Raw genomic sequence first — 24,200 nt, 5'->3', positions numbered from 1 at the left:
TGCAGGCCACTCTTCAAAGCAGCAGAAGCAACACTATCAGTTGATACACCCTTTAATGCCTCGCCAGGGGATTGGGAAGATAATGCAGGGGCAGAAGAGCAGTAACCCCCTTAAACACTCCGCAGCACCAAAACTTTCCTCTGGCGGAGCACTAGTGATGTCTAAGAAATTCCAAATTCTTTAGGTTCACATAGTCCATCATCCTAAAGCCACACTAGCAAGGAAATGACAGCAACAGAGAAGGGTAAGTTGTGGATAATGTCACATTTAGTTTACCCAGAAAAGAACTGGTGGGCAGGGCTTACCCGGTGCCTGCCAGTAACTACAACCACTTCAAAAATGTTTAATGGCCATTCCACCTTTATCAAAATCACACTATTAAAGGACAATGGTTTTGCAATTGTGTTCGGAGGAAATACCCATCATTACACTTGAAGCAGAGTGATTACTATTTGCTTTCACTGAAAGCATTAAGGAATCCAGGGGAACAGACTGCTGTAAAAGTCCTCTACATCTGAACTTTACACCCTTACAAGAGTGGTGTTACAATTTTTGGTTTGCATGCACAAAAGGTAACTTTTTGAATAATTTTTCATCTAAAGGTTCCTGTACAACTTCCTACTTGAATAATAAGGGATGAAGAAAAATGTAGAAGAAAATAAAGTCCTTCACCAAAAACTCTTTGAAGCTTTTAAATTTTTTGCCATCACAATGTACATACTTCACCTACATTTTTTTTTTACTAGAAATTAAATTTCCAAAGTTATACAAGAAAACCACTAAGAGACACATTCAAAGAAGTAAATCTCATTTAAAAGAATTTCTACCAAAATTATCTCAGCTCTAGGTATTTTTTACTACTTAAACAGTATTCTTGTACTAAAATATCAACATTGAGCCTCACAAAAAAAAGGCACTGTCACAGTTCTACGAGAAGCATAAAGAAGTATGAAGGCCAAATCACTACAATCAAGCATTAAAGAATGAGCTGTTACCATTCTGTCCCCTTAACCAAGCTCCCAGTATTGTTTACTCAACTTTGAAAAGAGGGTAATAATAATAATCTACCCATATGCAATATTAACTCCACTTCTATGGGCTTCCATGCAGTTTAAAAGAATTACTTTGGCATTTCATAATTATGCCAGACATGATTCACATCAAACTATATCTCCAACAAAAAATATGAGAACATGAACATAAGTTAAAATATGTCAACATCAAACTAAATGAAAACTAAAAACCAAAGCAAAGCCCTGATTTGGACTTGCAGTCAGCATTAAGTAACCAGTTGGTTCAGTGTGGCATCTTCTTTATACCACTTAATTCAATAATGGTCTACAAGATTGCAGGAATGTAAGAGGAGATGAAGAGGATGTCCTAAACTTTCAATTAATCAGTATGGTACACTTCCTTTTGAGCAAATACTTACAGATGAACCTGTCAAGAAATTGAGAAAACCTTGCTTGTACCACTATATAAAAGCATTGCACTATAATTTCTCTTGAAAAAGAACCAGAATCACCTCTTAGCAATTTTCTTTTGCTAGACTTTTTATAAAATATAAGTTCAGTAAACCAAAAGACAATCACGCAGAAGCAACAAAAAAAAAATTCAACATCAATATACCGTAACCAATAAAAGAGGAAAATTACACTGCAGAAATAACATTTTCAAGGGTAAACATTAATAATACTTGAGTATCACTTAATCAATGAACAAAAAATAAACATTCACTCCATACAAAGAGAACAGTAATGTCCAGAAAATAAAGAAAATGAGCCATAACAATTCTATAAAACAAATCTCGAAAGTTTTCAGATTGTACAAAAAGTCTACAGTATAACCACAAAGAGATTCTGTACTATCTGTAATGCAGTGGCCAATATTCCACAAAATTATCTTGTTTATTCAATAAACATATCAGTTTTCAATATTGGTACTGGAGGCAACCCCTAATATTTGACAAATGAATTTAATTCATAAATCTTAAAACTTGTAAATTATAGTTAGATTGTCTGATCAATAAAATGATATGTTATAATCTAGTCTTCAATTAAAAAAAAAAACCATTGATCATAGCACATTACAGTAAGTACAAAATCCGTCATGTGTATAAATGCTGATACAGTATAAAAGGTAAAAAATACATTATCCTCTGAAAAGAAAAAAAAAATAATGTGTATTAATAAGGTACTAAAGTAAGGAGTACGGTAAGAAGATCACACAGGAATATAAATGGACATCTGACTTGCTCTTATTACTCATCCTCGGCCGGTGAAACGTTGTCTCAGTCATCATCGACATGTTCCACAAAACCATCGGACTCTGTCACAAGGGCACGCTCCAGGATAACGCGCCCCTCTTTGTACCTAAGAAATATTTACCAGAGGTAATGCACATACTATACAATCAAACTGCCTGGCAAGAGAAATTCTTGCACTTGATTACAGTTAGATGCGAATTCCTCAAACAATTGTACAGTACTGTGCAATCTACGAGAGTATACGTACAGGTCCCTGGATAGCATTACCCTTGGTTGTGTGGTAGCTATTAAAAAGTTTTGCTGCGAATCTGAGACAAGAAGCATCTCGTCACTAGGGAACACTCCAGAATAACTCAACCCTCTTCATACACAAAATTTTTTTACCATAGGTAATGCATATACTACAGAACCAAACTACCACATACTTTATTACAGTACAGTAATTCACTATTTGTTGTGAATTTCATAAAACACTGTACTGTACTATAAGATTTTACCCGAGATTGGTCAATAATATGGTACGCATGGAATCTAGATTTGCTGGAGTTATGAAAATATAAAAGTTCTATGCAATGAACTCTTCAACATATTGAATCTAATATTTTTCGCTACTTCTCATATTAAAAATCTAAAATTAAATTTCTCTATGCTAGTTTTTGAACTGTTGTTGGTAGGATAGAAATTTAAGAGCTCAACATCCATGCCATCACTATTCTTGCAACTGTGGAACCATTTCAAATAAATGTTTTCAGCAGAAAACGTATCCAAAAATATTAATCAAAGGACAACCGAGGGCTGGAGCTATCAGAAATGAATGAAATTTTCATCATATTACTCGCCAAGCTACAATCATAGTTGGAAAAGCACGACGCTATATGAGACCCAAGGGCTATTTAAGAGAAGTAATGAGTAAAAATTATAAAATAACTTGCGGGTATCGGCGTTGTCAGAAGTTATTTTCGAGATAAAGTTTTGGGATTAATACACAGTTTGATTCTGTTCATAACAAACTATTTCCCCAAATTTTACTCAAATAAAACATTTAAATGAATTTTTGTATACTTTTTTTTAGGTTTTTCAAAATAATATTTTGAAAAAACTTTTTTAAAGATTTTTTTTCTACTTGCCTTTTGATAAAGCTCTCAGGTAATAGCTACTAAGCTCTTAGTCCCCTATCTTACGTAAGATATATCATCCCCTCTTATGATATGCTAAAATGAATAAATGTTTCTTAGTAATGTACTGTATTAATAGGCTCATGATCACATGAATTCACTATACGTTTCTTCAGAACACTCCATCACTTTTCTTGCACGAAAGCTTTTAATTGACTTTGAAATAAATGCAAACTTAATAGAATCCTTTTTATTCGACAAGACTGAAGTAGTAAAAATGACAAAAAGGACAAACCAAAAAAAAAGTGAGAATAACAATGATGCTCAGGAAAAACTCAACATAATACAAAAATCACAAAACCATTTCACGCACAAAATTTTTAGACATAGGTTGGTCACTGATTGGACCATGTGTAGCTCAAAAACAATATTTTTGCCTAGCATACTGTACAGAAAAAAATAGAAAATTAATATAAACATGATTATGGAAGAATTTTCTCACAAATTAACGATGTCAATGACCGCTATGGCTAAGACAAGGAAATACTGGGTGTATATGTGCAAAAAAAAATGGCCTTTTTACCATACAAGGAAGCTACTAACGGACAATTTTTAGTCTTTGAAACAGACCTTTTATAGCATAAAGATAACGAAATCAGAAAATGGCTGTATGTGGCAGAATACCTATGGCTATTTTCTAGGCTGCCAATACCCCCGAGATTAGTAACATGTTAAAATAGATCAATCTTTTATAAACCATGAAGAGATACTTATGTCAACCTGTTCAACATAAAATATTTTTTGCCATACTTCCCTGATGATCATATTGCGTTATAACTCACCAACTTAACACCAATGTTACCGAAAACAAATAACTAAAAAATTTTCCCTTCTTTCTTCAAGAGTCAACTTCTCGTGACCAATGGGGCTATACCTTACCTACACTAATCAGTCTCCAAGTCGCAACTAATATTCATTAGTCAGTGGGGAGAAGGGTGGCCATGTACTGTATATGAATGTAGGTGAGCATAGAAATAGAATATTTTTTATCAAAATTCCATTTTGTGTATTTATATGAACCTCCCCAATGTACATATTGCCGACTCAAACATCCTGATGGAGGAGAGTCATAAAGGAAAGAGATAGGTAATTTAGTCCTAAAAAAAATACTAATTTATGGGCTAGTGCCTTAGTACTTAGTTGTTACAACTGAGGTTATAACTTGATGGTCCACATAGTTTCTAAATACCCAAGGAGTATTTAAATTCCTCCATTAATAAAACAAAAGGAAACCAAACTTGTATTAAACCACATTGCCAGCAGCTCTAAGGCACCTAAAGCCCAGTAATCTTGACAAGAAAACTAATATTCTTCAAGATACTGTACTGTACAGAAATACCTTGGGTTACGAGTCAGCTTTAAATACAAGATAACCAGGATACGAGCATACAAATTTGAAAGATGTTACCAATATTGTGCCGTTATGTGCAGTTTTTGTGGAAAAAGTACTATTATTATTATTACTATTAAAAGATAAGCTACAACCCTCATTGGAAAAGCAAGATGCTATAAGCCCAAGGGCTCCAACAGGGAAAAATAACCCAGTACGGAAAGGAAACTAGGAAATGAAACATTAAAAGAGAATTAATACAATCAAAATAAAATATTCTAAGAAGAGTAAGCAGCATTAAATTAGAACTTTCATATATAAACTATAAAAACTTAAAAAAAATAAGAGGAAGATAAACAAGATTGAACAGCGTGCCTGAGTGTACCCTGAGCAAGAGAACTATAATCTAAGACAGATGAGCAAGGGTGACATTAACAATCTTCTTGAGGAGCATAGCGAGCAGCTCATGTCCGAGAAGCTGTTGTAGTTGCATAAGGTACAACATCGAGATAGAGTAACAAATCATTAGGGAAATGTCAAAAATGTGGGAAATCATACAAAATTTTGTGGAAATATTACCATACCCTGATAAGACTTCCATAGGGAAAGCAGCTAATCTATTTACAGACAATGCAAAGTCTCATTTTCATGCCATTCTGCAGAAAAGGCAAAGGCAATTGTTACTAAAAAAAAAAAAAAAAAAAAAAAAAAAAAAAAAAAAAAAACACACACACACACACTACCTGTACTAAATGTCCAGAAAGTATAAATCAAGTGAATCAGTTAGTAACAGTGAACATCACTTAAGAGAGAGAACTATTTTACCAGAACTACTCATAGAGGGAGATTCTCCTTCCCTAACAGTAATCTCCCCTTCCTCATCTCTTCTCCCTCATACCAGCCACGACTTTCCTTAATTAAAGGTAATGTGGCGGTTAATGTCAATTGTTTCTATTTTCGTGAATTATTAATTTGTATTCATTTCTGATGATAGGGATTATAATTTGCACAATAATTACCATTACTGAACCTTTAAATTTTAGTGTACAGTACTATACAATACTGTATACTGTATGTGCAATTACGGACATGTGAAACAAATCAAGTACAGTAAATTTAATTTGTTTCTTATGGGCAAAATAGTTCTAGGATACAAGCAATTTAGGTTAATAGTGAGCTCCCAGAACAAATTAAAACTCATAAGCCATGGAACTATTGTAATTAGTGTAATGTTTAGCGAATACTGGCTGGTACGCCCTCAATTGCAACTAAAACTCTTTCCAAAGAAAGATTATACAAAAATTTCATTGACGTAGCTGGACTTGTTATGCACTCTAACCATTAAGTTTTTTTCTGACTTGGATGCAACTCTTTTGTGAGCAGAATGCCAATCTTTTAACCAGAAAAGATATCGCAATTGGACAAAGGATGAATTGACAACCTAACCCCACAACACATATTGGGAACATTACCCCAAATATCTGCAGTTTGACCCAAATAATATTTACCAGCCCTACCCTGACCAAGATATCTATGCTCTGATGCATTTGTAACTTTCTTTTCCAAAGATGGAATTTGAATAATTTGAGGTAAACCTTCTGCCTAAGATCATTCTTAGCTACGAAAGCAGGTAAAAGCAACAAGAGCCTTTTTTTCACAAGAAAGAGCTTTTAGCTGATGATAATGCAAAAAGAAAATGTTTTAACAGCAAGATCTTTAATAGAATGATTCTCCAAAGGTTTCTAAAAGGACTTTTGAAAAAAATACAAAATTTAAAGTAATTTTTATTTTAAATAACTACAAATTTGAGTCCTTCAATAGGAGTGTGATTTCAGCAAAGTTGGAAATGGCCATTTAAACTTTTAGTGAGGTGGTTGTAGCCGCTGACAGGTGGAGGGTATGGGTCCCATCCAACTGCCAGATGGTGGCAGATCAACCTTCATTTTGACTTTAACCTAGGTATTACGGGGTGGTTGAGGCAGGCAGTGTAACTTAGGAGATCAGGTTTGTATGACTAGGAAAAATAAAAATAACTTTAAAATTTGTGATCAGTTCCTAAACGAATACAGACCATTGCCCTTAAATAGGAGACATCCTTAGGAGCAAGGAAGTCCCTATACAAACTGGCTACTTTACTAACAAGAGATATGTCGAGGCACTTTGGTTCCGTACAGGAGCGAAAGAGATGACTCACGTCAACCTCCTAACAACTGGAGCGTGAAGATGTCACAGGTGTTAGGCTAGGTCTCTACCAGTTGACTAGTAGAAGTCATGGAAGACCCTATAGCCATAAGGAAATATAGTTTGAATGTACAGCATGGTCATTAAAAATGGGCTTGCATGCATTTCGTCCATTCTCCCCCTCATTTGGGAGGAGAGTTGCATGTGGTGATAATTATTCCTGATATGAGACAATCTTAGGCACGCACTGCTTCTCTCATCCTTATCTGTAGGGAGTGTTTGCTTGGTCCTAGACTTCTCCCTATAAGGAGGGGGAGAGAGAGAGAGAGAAGAATTGTTTGAAGTCTTGAAAGACTGCCAGGTCAGTCTTCACGGGCTTGGGTGACCTTTTCTTCCTTCTATTTAGTGGTAGTATAAGCATTGAAGAGGACTAGTTACCTGGTGACTCAAAAAGTAAAGATCACCTGAAGAATGAGCTCAAGATCTGATCATGTTCATGATACAGCACCGTGGTTCACAATCATTTCTACCAATCACATAATTGCCTATTGCATGGTTCCTGATTCCACCTACTGATCGTATGTCTTCTACTCTTTTTTCTTCAGATGTAGCGGAGAAAACTCAGTAAAGATGAGGCAGGTTGATGACAACTAACAGGGAAGAGGCCAAAATAGCACAACCAGGCGAATGTACTTCGTGCCTTCTGGAATCGGCAGAAGGAAAGAAGAAGGGGGTACCCCTCCCCTTTGCACTGGACAGTGGAGGAACTTTTCTTCTGACAAAGCACCAGCAATATCCTTAAGTTTAAATTGTCGTTGTTGCCACACACACACAAGAGGTAGAACAGCAGAAGCTATGCCATCAGATAGGAACAAATATGTTGGATAACAGCAGGTAGAACAGAAAACTGTAACAAGTAAAGTTATCAGAAAACTGAACCTTGGCTTCTTTCAACAACATCTCTCGAACATGACTTTCTGTCAGACCATTTATTCAAACTCGGAGCAAAAGCAAAAGATCACAAAAGTAGACAAGTACGCCAAGATGTACGTCTGTACTGTCCGGCAGCTGAGGTCAAAGTGAAGGTAGTGCTACCTGTTGGGAGGGTAGGGCCTACCTCCAACCTGACAGTCAGCCATGTTTACCTCTTCAAAAAAGCTTAACAGCTATTCAAGCTTCTCAGAATGTCATCTCATTTGGAAGCTCGATGGTTTGTATTACATATAGGAACAAACAAAATTTTGCTAAAAATAATTGTTATTCAACAAATGATTTACTTGAAAATATGATTTGATTATAAAATAAATTTTTGAATATACTTACCCGGTGAATATATAATAGCTGACGTCTCCGACGGCTCGACAGATTCCAAAAACTTGCGAGCGATCGCCGTGAAGGTTGCGGGTGTGACCACCAGCGCTGACTATCGGCCAGATACCGCATATACTTGTCAATTTCTCCAGTTCTTCTCAGTCCGCTGGGTCTCTATCGGGGAGGAAGGGAGGGCCTTTAATTTATATATTCACCGGGTAAGTATATTCAAAAATTTATTTTATAATCAAAATATCATTTTTAAATATTAAACTTAGCCGGTGAATATATAATAGCTGATTCACACCCATGGTGGTGGGTAGAGACCAGTATTAATACAATAAAGGCGTATATGCTCAAGAGTTTTTTGACAATATTTCATAAAAAACCAACTTAAGTATAGGTACCTGGTAAGGAAGCTGACTCTGATGATTACTTTGCCTCATTAGTCTGCTTTCCTCACGAAGCCCAGCCATCCTCTCAGGATGCTGAAAGACTCCCAGGAGCTGTTATATCCAGGGCGAACACCCCTATAACAGGACCTCATCAATACCCTTAATCTGGGCGCTCTCAAGAAACAACATTTTGACCACCCGCCAAATCAAAAAGATTGCGAAAGACTTCTTAGTCTCCCGTACAACCCAAAATAAGAATAAAAATTTCTAGAGTAGATTAAAGGATATTGGGATTAAGGGAATGTAGTGGTAGAGCCTTCACCCACTACTGCACTCGCTGCTACGAATGGTCCCAGTGTGTAGCAGTCCTCATAAAGAGTCTGGACATCTTTCAAGAAATATGAAGCGAATACAGACTTGCCTCTCCAAAAGGTCGCGTCCACAATACTTTTAATGGATCTATTTTGCTTAAACGCTACTGAAGTTGCTATCGCTCTGACTTCATGAGCCTTGACTTTAAGTAAATTACGATCCTTCTCACTTAAATGAGTGTGTGCCTCCCGAATCAAAAGTCTAATAAAATAAGACCACGCATTCTTAGACATGGGCAAAGAGGGCTTTTTAACGGAGCACCATAAAGCCTCTGAACAACCTCGCAGCGGTTTAGCTCTGGATGAATAAAACTTAAGAGCTCTAACGGGGCACAGCACTCTTTCAACTTCATTCCCCACAATCTCGGAAAGACTGGGGATATCAAATGATTTAGGCCAAGGACGAGACGGAAGTCCATTCTTGGCCAAAAAAACCAAGTTGAAGAGCGCATACTGCTTTATTAGTGGAGAAGCCGATGTTCTTGCTAAAAGCATGTATCTCACTAACCCTTTTAGCCGAAGCCAAGCACACCAAAAAAAAGTGTCTTGAGGGTAAGATCCTTCAGGGAGGCTGAATTTAATGGTTCAAACCTGTTTGACATAAGGAACCGTAGGACCACGTCCAAGTTCCAAGCAGGAGTCGAAATATGACGTTCCTTGGAAGTCTCGAAAGACTTAAGCAGGTCTTGGAGATCTTTGTTATTAGAAAGATCCAAACCCCTATGCCTGAAAACAGAAGCTAACATGCTTCTGTAGCCTTTAATGGTGGATGCAGAGAGGGAGCGACCGTTTCTCAGATAAAGCAGAAAATCTGCAATCTGCGCTACAGAGGCACTTGGAAGAGGAAATAGAGGAGGACTTGCACCAGTCTCTAAATACCTCCCATTTCGACTGATAGATCCTGATGGTAGAGGATCTTCTAGCCCTCGCGATCGCTCTAGCTGCCTCCTTCGAAAACCCTCGAGCTCAAGAGAGTCTTTCGATAGTCTGAAGGCAGTTAGACGAAGCGTGGGGAGGCTTTGATGAAATCTCTTTATGTGAGGCTGTCGCAAGAGATCCATCCGCAACGGCAGACTTCTTGGAACGTCTACCAGCCATAGAAGTACCTCTGTGAACCACTCTCTCGCGGGCCAGCGTGGAGCAACCAACATCAACCTGGTCCCTTCGTGAGAGGTGAACTTCTGCAGCACCTTGTTTAGGATCTTGAAAGGTGGAAAGGCATAAACGTCCAGGTGAGACCAGTCCAGCAGGAAAGCGTCTATGTGGGCTGCCTCTGGATCCGGAACTGGAAAGCAGTAAGTCGAGAGCCTCTTTGTCAGTGAAGTCGCAAAAAGATCTATGGTGGGTTGACCCCATGTCATCCATAGCTTCTCGCACACAGTCTTGTGCAACGTCCACTCCATGGAGATGACTTGTCCTCTTCTGCTGAGGCAGTCCGCCAAGACATTCATTTTTCCTTGCACAAATCTCGCCAAAGGAGGGATGTTACTTGCCTTAAATGGAGTTCCTTCTGATCCGTGGACCAAAGACCCGAGCATTCCAGACTGTCCAGTGGAGCTCCCTAACCCAAATCCGATGCATCTGAATACAACACATGGTTTGGGTTCTTGATCGCAAGAGAAAGACCTTCTCGAAGTCTGATGTTGCTGTCCCACCAAGTCAGACATGTCTAGACTGAGTTTGAGATTGGGAAAGAGATACTCTCTAAGCCCTTCTCCTTGTTCCAATGGTTTAGGTGAAATTGGAGAGGGCAAAGGTTGAGTCTCCCCAGAGAGATAAACTACTCCAGCGATGAAAGAGTTCCCACGAGGCTAGTTCAAACTCTTACAGAGCAACTGTTTTTCTCTTGCAAGTGAAGGACTTTTAACAGAGCTTGTTCCATTCTTGTGGGAGACGAAAAGGCCCGAAAAATCAGACACTGTATCTCCATTCCCAAATAAAGAATAGTCTGGGATGGGGTACTGTAAGTTACGACTTCTCTACGTTCACTATGAGAACTAGCTCCTTGGTTAGGTCTAATGTCCATTAGAGGCTCTCCAGACAGCGATATAATGACGACGCCCTGATTAGCCAGTCGTCAAAATAAAGGGAGGCTCTGAATCCTCAAAAAATGTAGAAAGCTTGCTACATTTTGCAAGGGCCTTGTAAAAACAAGAGGAGCAGGAATGAGGCCGAAGTACAGTGCTCGAAATTGGTACATTACTTTCCCGTCCACAAACCTCAGATGTTGTTGAAAGTTTGGATGAATCGGGATGTGGAAGTATGCATCCTGAAGGTCGAGAGAGACCATCCAGTCGCCTTCCCTTACTGCTGCCAAGACAGATTTGGTAGTCTTCATCGTGAAGTTTGTCTTGACAATGAACACATTGAGCGCACTTACATCTTAAGTACTCCTGCAGTGAACGTGGCTGCCAGATCATTGGAGCCATCCCTGATAGCCTTGTTCCTGCAGTGAACGTGGCTGCCAGATCATTGGAGCCATCCCTGATAGCCTTGTTCATGCATGACATAATTGTACAGCAATACATTGACAGCTGGAGAGACCTTCTTACTTAAGGCTCCCAGGGACCAATCCAACAAATAAAAACTTCAAACGCTCGAAAAAACTCCTAACAGGAGATGGTCTAGCTATGAAGCCGACCATAAAATCTTGGAGCGTCTCATGGCTAGACGACGAGGAGAGTCCACAAGGCTTAAGAAGTCTCTCTGGGCAGAGGCAGGTACTCCCAAGCCGAGAACTTCTCCTCGAGCTTCTCCTGTGTCACACCAGATGCCCGAGCGAGAAGCTAATTAATAAGGAGGAAAAGCAAAAGCAGACTTTCCTAAACTTCTCCTGGATTCCAACCAGTCTCCCAGTAAGAGCATGGCCCTCTTGGAAGAACAAGAGAGAACTGACTTCGTAAAAGTAGGCGTCGAAGAAAGTCTAGGATAAAATTTCACTAAAGAAATTCATAATTAAAATACAAGGGATTGTTGGACCACCCTAGGTTACTCCTCTTCTGAATGACTCCCCAAAGGTACATTAGTTGAAAGGGGGTCATCAACTTCTTCAGAAGGCACATCATCTGATAAACCTAAAGTCTTGCGAGAAGGAGATTTATATTCAGAATGACGTGAAGGAAAAGCCTGACAGGCTACATCAACTTGTATATGAACGAAGTTAAAGTTGGAGGGTCGATGTCACGTTGTGACTGCAGAGAATGTTATTCTACTACACGTCGTGACAGAAGTAACTGACGTTCAAACGTCCCATAGTAACAGCGGTGACTGCTGTTCGATGCTATATCGTGACTACGATGACTGACCCTCGACGTCACGTCATGTCTACGGTGTCTACCGCTCAACGTCACGTCGTGTCTGCGGTGTCTGCATCTCAACATCACGCTGTGACTGCGGTGGCTGACGTTCAAAGCGATCAAAGTTACATCGAGATTTATGCTCCGCAAAGCTGTCACTAGAGATAACGTCAGCGTGGCGTAACAAAGCTCGTCTAGAAGGTTGAAGACCCGAATCACGTATCCCAGAACCGTGACGTACAAAAAGCAAAGGATCCTTTCGCACAGGAACAGGATCGAAAGCTTCTATTGAAGAAGAAAGCTTTAATAGCATATCTAACTTCGGATCAACCTGTGACTGCAGTGGCTGACGTTCAAACGTCACGTAGTAAACAGCAGTGACTGCTGATCGATGCTATATCGAGACTACGGTGACTGACACTCGATGTCACGTTGCGTCTACGGTGTCTACCGCTCAACGTCACGTCGAGTCTGTGGCAGAAACGTCTGTACATGAACGTCATCGCTATGAACAGGGCTCTTATTATGACTACAGCTAGGACGTTGAACTTGTTCTGAAGGAACTAATAAACGTTTCAACCGTCTCGAAACTTTACGCCCAGGCTTTTAAAGAGACGAATCATCGGAAGACGAGGAGAAACTTCGTCTCTCCTGTCTTATGGCAAGGACGTGCTTGCCGAGCAACGTCTGATACCTTTGAGGGAACGTCTGTTCGTTGGTTTACACTCCTCACTCCCTTAGGTCCTACGACATTCCTTCTCCCTGGTGCAGGGGAGCCTGAAAGAGGTCTCGGACTAGGCAAGTGACAAGCACGAACAAACGAACCCTCCGCAACACAGAACATGTTTTTTGCACTTACTTCACTGATATCGTATTTTACAATAATTTTACATTAGACATGAATAAAACTGATTTCTACCTGAAGCACGCAATTCTCCCTTACTGTACATCAAAAGGTTAGAATTGCGAAATGAGTCGTATAATGTAAGCACATTAGTACAAAATGAAACACATGCAAAAATAAATAAACATATACATATCTATCGAATAAAACGGAAATATATAAAGTTAAAAAGATCAGTGACTGGGGAGGAGACTAAACACTAGTTCACTAAGGACTACGTTTTCAATCTCTCACCGTACAGTGCCTTGGGACGAGAATAAAAACTAAAACGTTTTATCCTCTCTCCCCGTACAGAGACTTGGGACGAGAGTAAAAAAAAAATTGAATCGAGAACAACGTTACTCGCTCCCAAACTCCTTGTACAGACTTGGGACGAGAATAAAGATCGGATCGTTCTCTCTCTCTCTCTCTCTCTCTCTTGTCACTCACAAGAGAATGGCCCACTCACCCTTCCTCAATAACAGGTTATTTGACTAAAGGAAAAAACTGAAAGGACTAAGAAATTGAAAATTAACAAGTTCCTTTAAATTAGTATCTAAAGCACTTCAGTTTGAAAGAAGAATGAACAAAACGTCAAAATCGATTTACTCTTTCTGCAAAGTGAAACCGTGATTCTCTCTTTCTCTATCGTAACGATAGAGCGCAAACTGCGTAGCATAAATAAACCAAACGTTAGTTCATCTTTGAAAAAACAGCACGAAGACTATTCAAAGAATATATTTCTTAAAATATTTTCTAAAAAATATTCATTTCATCACTCTTACAGAGCGACTGTTTTAAACTAAACAAAAATAAAAGTTGAATGGGCTCAACGTTGTTTAACTTCGTTTTCCAAGTTAGGACCGCCTACAAGGAATAGGTAAAGGCCGCATATAAACAAAAACATTAAATCTATCTTGATGTTTAGTATAAATGGAAAGCTAATCGAAGAGGCCTAATAAAGGCGGGTGAGATATAAAATATATAGAGGTAAATCTATAAATATCAACAATAATTTATAAAGTGATAAAATAATTACTAAAAGCCTTTAACACACTTCCGTACACTGAGGGAAGGGTCGGCCATCTTTTCTCTATGGAAAAAACCAGAGATTAAAAAAAAAAAAAAGGCAAGGGCAAAACACTTTTCCTCTCCTTTCAAAAGCATTTCTTTTGAAGATAGTATTGAATAATCCAACACGGCGAAAGCAATAAAACCAAAACCAAGTACTTCACCAATTCGGTCGAAAACTCGAGGTCATAAAGCGAGCGGAACCAACTTGTCGACAAGACCGACAGAGAAGAACTGGAGAAATTGACAAGTATATGCGGTATCTGGCCGATAGTCGGCGCTGGTGGTCACACCCGCAACCTTCACGGCGATCGCTCGCGAATTTTTGGAATCTGTCGAGCCGTCGGAGATGTCAGCTATCATATATTCACCGGGTAAGTTTAATATTTAAAAAGTGCCCTAGGACTTTGGTCCTGCCTCTATTAAATTTTCTATAAATACTTATTGACAGAGAATATGACAGAGATAAGCATAAGAACTATTTTCATTTGACAACTTTAACAAAGCTAATTCTCTTGGCCTTTACTGTAAATAGAAAGCTATGTAATTTACTGAAAAAAAAGAAAAACATCCATGAAATACAAGTTATTGTAGTTACAAGAAAGGTCATTAAAATAATGGTACTATAGTTGTGGTTGAAGAGATGATAAAAGTGTACAGCATTAATAGAGACATGATATTTCAACAAATAGAACTTACCTTTGATTTTCCTCTGTAGCAAATTCATATATCCATCCCAATTTAGTAGTGCAGTTTTTACAAGACACATCACGCACCATGTGTCGTCCAGTCAACATAACACGGTCTTGTACTTCACTGGAAAGGAAAGGCAATCACTTTCTTTGTATCATTTATCAACCACAAAGTAGGAGTAAGGATAATCCACTATTAGCTATTAATATATAAAATAAGAACCTACAAAAGGGAGAATTTTTCATTGCAGAATATCATATAAAAACAGATGAGAGAAGCATATTGTAATGAAAAACAATAATGAACACCATCCAGCTTGAGCACTGATTTTATGTACACATGACCAGTCTAAAGGACATTATACTGGACCGTTCCTTTTCCACTAATGATGAATAAACTTAAACCCTTAAAAGTCGCAAAATAAACTCAATGGAGTAGATTCCTTACCTGTAAGTAAGATTGACAACTCTCTTGAACAAGAAAGCTCTGCCAGTGGCTCCTGTAAACCGTGTTGAGATCAGTTCTGTGCGGTTTGTCAGAATTGTGTAACAACGGGCACATGAAAACAACCTTGTCCCTCCAATGTGTTCCAAGAAGATTCGACCCATCTTTTGAATTAATGCGAACTCTATAGAGGAAAAATTAAAAAAATGTCAACAAATATAACAAATTCAGAGATAATTTGTATTTTTCCTAATGAGACAAACCTTTAGCTATTCATTAGGGGTATTACTTTTGGCAAAGCTGAAAGGACAAGCCATTAAAATTTAGAGAGGAATAAGTACCCATCGAGCTAATGGGGGGGGGGGGGGGGGGTTAGCTCGCTACCCATTCTATTCGCACACCTGTAATTGAGCTCACTTTGCTTGGAGGTAGGATTTCAAGGGGGATAGGGTTGGCGGGTAAGTTTTTATAAATAGCTAAAGGTTTGTATAGTTAGGAAAAATACAAATTACCTCCAAATTTGTCATTTGTTCCATAACTGGAATACAAACCTATGCTATTTATTAGGGGTGACTCACCTATTAGGAGGGTGGATAGGAGGATGGATGTCCCTGCCAATCTGGCTTTTGACTTTAACCCGGAGGCTCCATAACTTGAGTATGTTGGTACTAAATATAAGGAGTCCCTAACACCTAGCTAAACCTTGCTACGCTAGGTCTGCGCCCTACGTAAGCTGTGTGTCGAGATAAGCAGTGAGACTGTCAAGGTGAAAGTTATTCCGAGTCTTTGTAGGAGAAACTGTTGTAACCAAGACTCTCCCAATACCACCTCGCCAGGGTATGGGGACGCAACAGTATTGACACAATACTAGGTACACAAGGGGGGATGGTTTACCTGGAGTGGTTTGAGGTCAGCTTGTGTAGGCTGCTGCTTTCCCAAAGAGAGGGGAGGATGAATAAAAGAATAAAAGCCAGTCATACCTTTTCATTCACGCAGACTAAAACCGGGTAACAGTGCCCCCAACCTTCTGCTACTTGTCCAATAAGGAGCTCGAGGTATTACACCAGCTGTTGTGCAGCCAACACAGGGCCGATAGAAAACGTATCTAGCCTCCAGTCGGTCATATCTTACAGGTCATAGGCTGTGAAAGTTATCTGGCATTTCCACACTGCAGCCTGTAGAACCTGCATCACAGATTAGTTTGTTTTGAAGGCCAGGGATGTAGCTATGCCTGACATTGTTGGCTCTGGGACAACGTGATGGAGGAGGATCTGGATTCAGAGCATGGTCTATGACACTGTGAATCCAAGCAGAAATGGTGTTCCTTGTGAAAATCCTCGTTCCTCCCTGTGCTGACGAACAGTGCAGGCACTCGGAAGTGGGCTGCTGCTCTTCTCTCAAGGTAGTCTCTCAAACTTCTCACTGGGTAGAGTAGGAGATGGTTTGGGTCGTCTGTTACAGAGCAGACACACTTTATCCAGGACTCAAATCTAGGATCTGACACCCCTGGATACGGAGTCTTGGCAACAAACTCAGGGACGAAGCTGAATGTTATCTCTCCCCATTTCCTTGAATGGGCGACGTCGTATGAGAGACCATATAGTTCGCAGACTCATTTGGCCGAAGCTAGAGCAAGGTGACGATCTGTTGCCTGGTGTAATGGTTCGTAGGGGGGTCTCTTTGGAGAGAGGAGAACTCGAACCATGTTCCACGAGGGAGGTCTCACTTCCCACTGAGGACAGGCAAGTTTGTAACTCCGTATGAGTAAGGAAATTTCTAGCAATGAGGAAATGTCCATTCCATTCAGTCTGAGGGCGAGGCTCAAGACTGAGCGATAGCCTTTTACCGCCGAAACTGAAAGGCGCATTTCTTCAAGCAAATACACGAAGAACTCCGCTATTGCTGGAATAGTGGCATCGAGTGGAAAGTTACCCCTTCCATGACACCAATCACATTAGACATTCTACTTTGCCTGGTAGACTGCTGCTGATGATTTCCACAGGTATCCAGACATCCTGTTCGCAACACGCTGGTGAAGACTTTGGGTGCTGTGGAAAGACCGAAGCACAGTACCCTGAACTGGTATTTCCTGTTGTTTAGGCTGAATCTTATGATACTTCCTTGAAGATGGATGGATTGGGATCTGGAAGTATGCGTCCTTTAGGTCCAGTGTACACATGAAGTCCTGTGGTCTTACCGCTTGTCTGACCGTGTCTGCCGTCTCCATGCTGAACCAGAGCTAAGAGGTCGATGACTGGTCTACAGCCTACAGAGGCCTTTCCCACAAGAAAGAATCGACTGAAGAAGCCTGGGGAGTCGTCGAAGATCTCTTGGAGAGCGTCCTTCTCCAACATGGTCTGGACTTCTGCCTGAAGGGCTAGCCCCTTTGCTGATCCCATCGCAAAGGAGTCTATCGACACTGGATCCTTGATCAGGGAAGGGAGAGATGACATGAATGTGCGATACCCTGAACGAATCACAGAGACTGTCCAGGGATCGGCCTCGAGTTGCTTTCACCTGTTTCAGCAACTTTGTAGGCATACCCCCACTGGTGGACACGCAGGGAGAGTGCCTATCTTAGTGTTTGTGGCCGCGACCACTCCCTCTAGGATATTTCCTCCCCTGGAGGACTTTGAGCCTTTCTTGTCTTAGGTAGGAAAGGGCTCTCTAGATACCACTTTCTCGCTGCTGTTTTACTCCGAGGTTTTGGGCAGGTTAGGCTGCGGAGGAGCTGGTGGTCTGTAGGGCCTGGATGTCAAGGTCCAATGGAGGAGAGAGTCCTGGTGGAACTTCCTGTACCTCTCTGCAGCCTGCTCAACATCCCTTAACTCAAACAATGAAGAAACCTCAAGAGAGGAGTTCCTGAGCCCAGCGATCTCGGCGTTAGGGACCTGCTGATGGAATCTCTTGGATACAGAGTCCCTACGCTTGAGGATGGAATTATTCCAGAAGTTTGAAACTTGGTGAGCTAGGAACTCGATGGTGCGGTTACCCGACAGAAGGAAGGTTTCCATAGCTTTCTAGGTACAGTACTTTCCTTAGAGAAATGCTCGGTCCATACCATGATTCCAAAGGACCCCAACCATAGATCTAGCCATGAAGTAGCCTGCATGGCATACTTCGCAACTTTCAATTGATTGAGGATCTCTGTCGGCGAGAACGCAACCTGACGACTGGAGAGTTTCTCTAGAGAGATCCCCTTGGTCAGCACTTCCAGTGAGTGGTGGAGTGGAAGAGCTGGTCGAGGTTTGCCAAAGACCTCATAATACCTCCTTTGCTGGAAGCGAGGAAGTGGGAGGATCTAGTAAAGGAGCCCGAACGAAGGGAGGAGAATTCGGAGAGCTGTAAGGCAATCTTAGCTGGCCAGTCTTCAGCCCCTGAGACCAGGGCAAAGCTGCATTGGACTTCGTGGGCTTTCGAGTGACGAAGACACTGCCTAGGACTGTGTCTTTCCCCTCCTGGGGGGGGGGGGGGGGGGTTATCTCTGGATCGACAAAACCATTGAGAATCCTCATCAGAGCCAGAACCTGCCAGAATGCATGTTCTGACTCTTATGTTTCCCTCTGATGTGGGACTGACAGCGAAGTCTCCTTCGTCCACCCCCAAGAGCTCCTTCCGGGGTGAGTTCTGTCATCTCTACGGCGACTGACAATTCCTGCGGGTCTGGCAGAACTCGAGCAGGACTTTGGCAACGTCTTGGAATCCTTCAACTCCTTGCGAGGTGGAAGGTACGTTTTCAATATGGAAGGCCTGGATGGTCTGTCCTTCCGGATTTCTTCCGGAGGTGGAGTGCTCTCGTCACAAGGGGAATCTTCTTTTGAAGGTGGAAGGGAGGAGACCAAGACATATTCCTCATGAGGTTCCCTTGACCGAGGTGGCGGTAAGCAAGGAGAGCGCGTGAAAGGAGAACCGGGGAGGGTTGGCCTTGTTGCCGATAATCTCACAGGAGTCTGTTTCACCCTAGAGGACGAGATGGTATCTGGGACTCCTCTTTTCCTCTTCAAGGGAGATTCAGCCGAGGTTCTTAACCATACATCCGCTAGTGCCAAAGGGTGTTGAAGGCTGCTAGCAGAGGTTCCCGCAGAGCAAGCTTAGAGGGCAGGCCAGAAAGCTTGCACTACTACCCTGATGCTGGTGCTAAACCAGGGCTACTTGCTGACATTGCTGCTGTTGGATAGATACCCCCGAAGGGGAGGGAACTGTTGAATACCGTGGGTCTGCTTTAGGCGCCGGAATCTTTAATTCCCCAAAAGTGCCCATTCCCTCTTTCCCCGGCAGTCGCGCTGTAATGCGTTCGTTGGGGGGGGGGGATGGGGCGACGGAGACCTGTGGGAAAAGATTCTGCCCTTCCTAGGTGAGAGGACTGATGGTCTGGAAAGCAAATACCTACCTTTCTGTTCCTGATCCTTACCCTTGTGAACACCTACCTGTTCTTTCGTCTGATGGCGAGACTTCCTGGAAATCAGAGGAGGATGATGGATATCAACCTCTGTCTGTGCCTACCGAGGTTGTGGTGCATTCCTGAGCGTTGGTGAGCGCCTACACGTTGGCGAACGTTGTCTAACCGTTGACGGTTGATGAGGAAAGCTCAGGGGAGTAGGCGCACGTTTGCGCAATGGCGAGCACAGACTCGGTGAGCGCTGACGAGTTGGCGAACTTGGGCGCGTCGGTGCAGGACGACGCGTTAGAGATCGTCGACGCGTAGGCGACTAGGGCGATGCCCACCCATCTCCCTAGAGCTTAGTGCGCAGGTGTGCAACACTAAGTATGACTTCTCTGCAAAACTAAGGTCCTCTTAGTACTCCTGCTTATCCTACCCACAAAAAAGGGGGTGGTGAGTAGCCTTAAGTCATCACCTTGTAAAGGAACCAAAAAGGCTATGGCGGACTTGACGACCAGCTATTTCTTCCTCGTTAAGAGTTAGAAACTTTGAGGTTCATGTCCCACAGGGCTTAGCCTCACAAAGCGGAGCTTTGTTGTGCCCAAAGGTACAATGTGGCAATAACCCCAAAGAGTTAAGGCCTACGAGACTGGCTGATGGGAGAGGAGGCATCCGCAAGCGGCCAGCAGTCGTCTCCATCTGCGGCAAATATACCAAAGGGAAGTTGCAACGAAACTTGTTTCATACGCTGAGGGTACGGAGACGATGAGTAGGAATTGTAAGCAATCACCTAGCTCATTTGTCAACAAGCTCTGAAGAGCAAGGACGGGGCATGGATGAATTCAATTCCCGCAGGAGGAATGGCCTGAAGAAGAAACTATAAGGATGACGGTAGCGTCTCCCAGGGATAAAAAAAGACCAGCCTCTGTTGCCTCTGTCAGCAATTATCCCTGCAAGTGAGGAGATTGTTGGACAGTGGCTGGTGGAGGAACTCTCCCTTGGAAGATAAAGTTGTTCAACACCTGGCGGAGATTAACACTCCTTCGAAAGGGAAATTTATCCTACACCTGGAGGCAAACCTCCGGACAGTACTCTCTGGTTCCCGTCAATGACCTAAGCTTAAGTTGAAGGTCAACATCCAGCTCGTTTCTGGGTTTATCTCAAAGGGTTACCCGACAAGTTACTCTGAGGAGTTCTTGTCAGCAACTGTATACCCTTTTACCAAATGACTGCAATTTTGGATAGGATTTCATCTGAATATGTCGCTGATAACTTACCATGTGATCATGTTGGAGATTGAGTGTAATGTGAGGAATACTGCAGCATGTTTAGGGTTGTATTCTGCCAAGTCCACGATATTAATGACATCGAAGACAGAGGGTTGAGAGCAGAAGGCAAGTTGTACTGGTAAATTTCCTATTCCTTAGTTGTGGAGGGGATATCATGACATAGCATCAAGTCCTCTAATCTTCAAACCCGAGACATGCACTAAGGCGAACCGGTATGCTAATGTTTTCTCTTTCAGGCTAAGAACTCTCCTGTAACTGACTTCAGTGAGTGTGGAGTCATTAAGAATCCCGAGGAGTGGTTTATAGTCCGCGGCTATAAAGAAGTCAGCGCACCCAAGGATATAGCTTGTATGGTGAAGTGCATAGTCCATTGCAAGGGCCTCTCCTTTAAGGGGGGGGGGGGGGCATAACAACTCTGCTGGAGTTGTAACTCTACTCCCTACCAAACAAACTTTTCAACCATCAGGAGAGCATAATGGACTCTCGGATTTGCGCAGACAATACTTCTGCCCCAAAAGGAATCCAACCCCATCCAACTATTGTAATAAGCATACGAGAGAGAGAGAGAGAGAGAGAGAGAGAGAGAGAGAGAGAGAGAGAGAGAGAGAGAGAGAGAGAGAGAGAGAGAGAAAAGAAAATGAGAGAGAGAGAGAGAGAGAGAGAAAAAAAAAGAAAATGAGAGAGGAAGATATATAGAGAAAGAAAAAAATAAAAAGCGAAAGAGAGGAAGTGAGAAAAAAAGAGAGGGAGAGGCAGAGAGAAAGAGGAAGAAAGAAAGGATGAGAGAAAGACAGAAAGGAAGAAAGAAAGAAAGGGAGAGAGAAAGATAGAAAGAAAAAGAAAGGGAGAGAGAAAGATAGAAAGAAAAAGAAAGGGAGAAAGAAAAAGAAAGGGAGAAAGAAAGAAAAAGAAAGGGAGAAAGAAAGAAAAAGAAAGGGAGAAAGAAAGAAAAAGAAAGGGAGAAAGAAAGAAAAAGAAAGGGAGAAAGAAAGAAAAAGAAAGGGAGAAAGAAAGAAAAAGAAAGGGAGAAAGAAAGGTAGAAAAAGAAAGGTAGAAAGAAAAAGAATGAAAAAAAGAGGAGAGAGAGAGAGAGATGGGTTTTAATCAAACAACTATAATAACCGCCTTTTGAATATATGGCACTCAATGTCACAGTGCTCAATTGTCTTTCATTCAAAAGTTGATGAACAAATTGCAACAACCATATATTTTTCAAGCCTGTTATCTACTGTTTTCTATGCATTTCTGACAATTACTATTGCTCCAAATCCATTGTTTTTGTCGATTCCCCAATTACCCACTGGGAGCCCTCATATTTGTTTTATATGGGGTTAGGAACACTCATAAATGGATGAGTAAACATCTACTGCAGTACAAAATTCCTATATAGAAAATAAGAGCTCCACAATATATTTAAAGATAATTTTAACAACTCTGATGGCAATATTTGGGGAATCTCATATTTATCAAATTATGGACACTTTAAAATTCTTTAATTCCTGGCTGAAAAAACTCATTTAAGAACCTTTGTTTATCGGCGACCAATTCCTCCACGGGCATAAAAAAATGGATACTAACTAACCTAAACTAACCCCCCCCCCTAAAATTCGGCGTCAATGACTATATATGTCAGGATGCCAGAAAATTTCAAATCAATCAATAAATCAATCTCTCACCCGTAACCTAACCTACAAGTCGTGTCCTTACCTACTTACCTAACGGGGGGGGGGGGGGGGGGGGACTAGCAAACCCACTTACACTGCCATTTCTTAGTCAGCCATAATCATACATACAGATGGCTGCTATCATACATACATCCCCACATTTTACAAGGGAAATATACCCATGGGCACCAAGTTTTCCACCTAACCTAACCTAGAAGGCAAAGGGATGTATGTATGATAGCAACCACCAGTATGTATTATTATGTCTAGCTTAGAATACGGCAGTGTAAGGAGGGTCGCAGGGGGCGTTAGGTTAGTAGGTAAGGACACAGCTTGTAGGTTAGGTTAGGGGGGAAAGTTTAGGTTAGTTGATGGCCATTTTTAATGAACACTTGAGGAACTGGCCTCTGATATACAAAGGCTCCAAGGCAAATCCTTACATATTGGGGGGGGGACCCTACAGCCACCCTTAGACTATAGCTTGCACCTTTAGCTTATCCTAAACCGGGTTTGCTTTCCAAACGGCCTAATTTCCGAAACTTGGTCTTAAAGACGTATTGCGTTGTTTAAACTCTTCATTTCCGACGCTTAACCATTACAATAGTGTACTACAGTAAAGTAAAACCAACAGTTGGCTTGCCCTGATATTCATGGCTTGGAATGGATAAACCAACAATACTTAATTGGAAAAAATAACTGATAATTTTATTTGGCTCTGGCGATCAAATTATTCACATACACTGAAATAACGCTGAAAGACGCAACACAATTGGCCCAAGCTATAACGTATTTGCAGCCCCAAGCTTATATTAATCTATAAACAACACAATTGCAATTATATTCCACATTAATACACCATTACTCCAATATAAATCAACTAAAATAGCTCGGTTTACTTACCACTATATCTTTTACGTCTTTGTTCACTAACTTTTCTCTGTTTTGTTGTTGACAGCTGTAGTCTGGGGGAGAATGTTAATAAAAATTACGGGTCTCTCAGATGTAAACAAAGGAATCAAATGAACGTCTTTAATTTCAAGAAATTGGTAATCATAGATAATTACAAATTTCTATTTTTATTCTTCTTAAATATGGTTAAGAAATTATATAAGTAGAGACAAGTACATGATTCTATTTTTATTCTTCTTAAACAAGGTTAGGAAATTAGGTTATTATAGATACTGGGATAAAAAAAATTATTTTCATTCTTTCGGAGTTGATATTTGTGATATTACTTTTGAAATATATTAACATTTAAAGACATATCAAATTTATATAAATTATTCCAATGTAGTTTGGGGATATGTTTGAACTATACTGTATTTATAGAAATTACAAATCACCTCATGGAGCCATGGTAGACTAATTATCACAATTTCTAAGTTAATGTATCAAATTTTGTGTGTTAACCAAACACTGACAATGATTATCTTAACGTTTTGAAAAGAAA

General features: G+C 40.9%; 1 protein-coding gene across 1 annotated transcript; it reads right to left on the bottom strand.

Moving 5' to 3' along the window:
• Positions 1-676: 676 nt before the first annotated feature.
• On the bottom strand, positions 677-23,770 carry Ype (yippee zinc finger protein). Its single transcript, XM_068390904.1, has 4 exons — positions 23,651-23,770; positions 15,420-15,600; positions 14,979-15,095; positions 677-2,372 (listed from the first exon to the last, which is right to left on the bottom strand). The coding sequence occupies exons 2-4, from the start codon at positions 15,578-15,580 to the stop codon at positions 2,291-2,293; spliced, it is 360 nt and encodes a 119-aa protein (XP_068247005.1). The 5' UTR covers positions 15,581-15,600; positions 23,651-23,770; the 3' UTR covers positions 677-2,290.
• Between the last annotated feature and the right edge of the window lie 430 nt (positions 23,771-24,200).

Source organism: Palaemon carinicauda, chromosome 17, assembly GCF_036898095.1.
Source record: "Palaemon carinicauda isolate YSFRI2023 chromosome 17, ASM3689809v2, whole genome shotgun sequence".
In the NCBI taxonomy this organism is placed as follows: Eukaryota; Metazoa; Arthropoda; class Malacostraca; order Decapoda; family Palaemonidae; genus Palaemon; species Palaemon carinicauda.
Note: the sequence above shows the minus strand (reverse complement) of the source record. Positions and strands in the feature narration are given on the sequence as shown.

What these genes read in the sequence shown, in the direction of transcription:
- Ype (XM_068390904.1), bottom strand. Translation starts at nt 15,580, where the DNA reads ATGGGTCGAATCTTCTTGGAACACATTGGAGGGACAAGGTTGTTTTCA. An exon ending in GTTGTCAATCTTACTTACAG is followed by an intron (nt 15,096 to 15,419) that starts GTAAGGAATCTA and finishes TTTCCTTTCCAG; the next exon opens with TGAAGTACAAGACCGTGTTA. An exon ending in GCTACAGAGGAAAATCAAAG is followed by an intron (nt 2,373 to 14,978) that starts GTAAGTTCTATT and finishes AATATTTCTTAG; the next exon opens with GTACAAAGAGGGGCGCGTTA.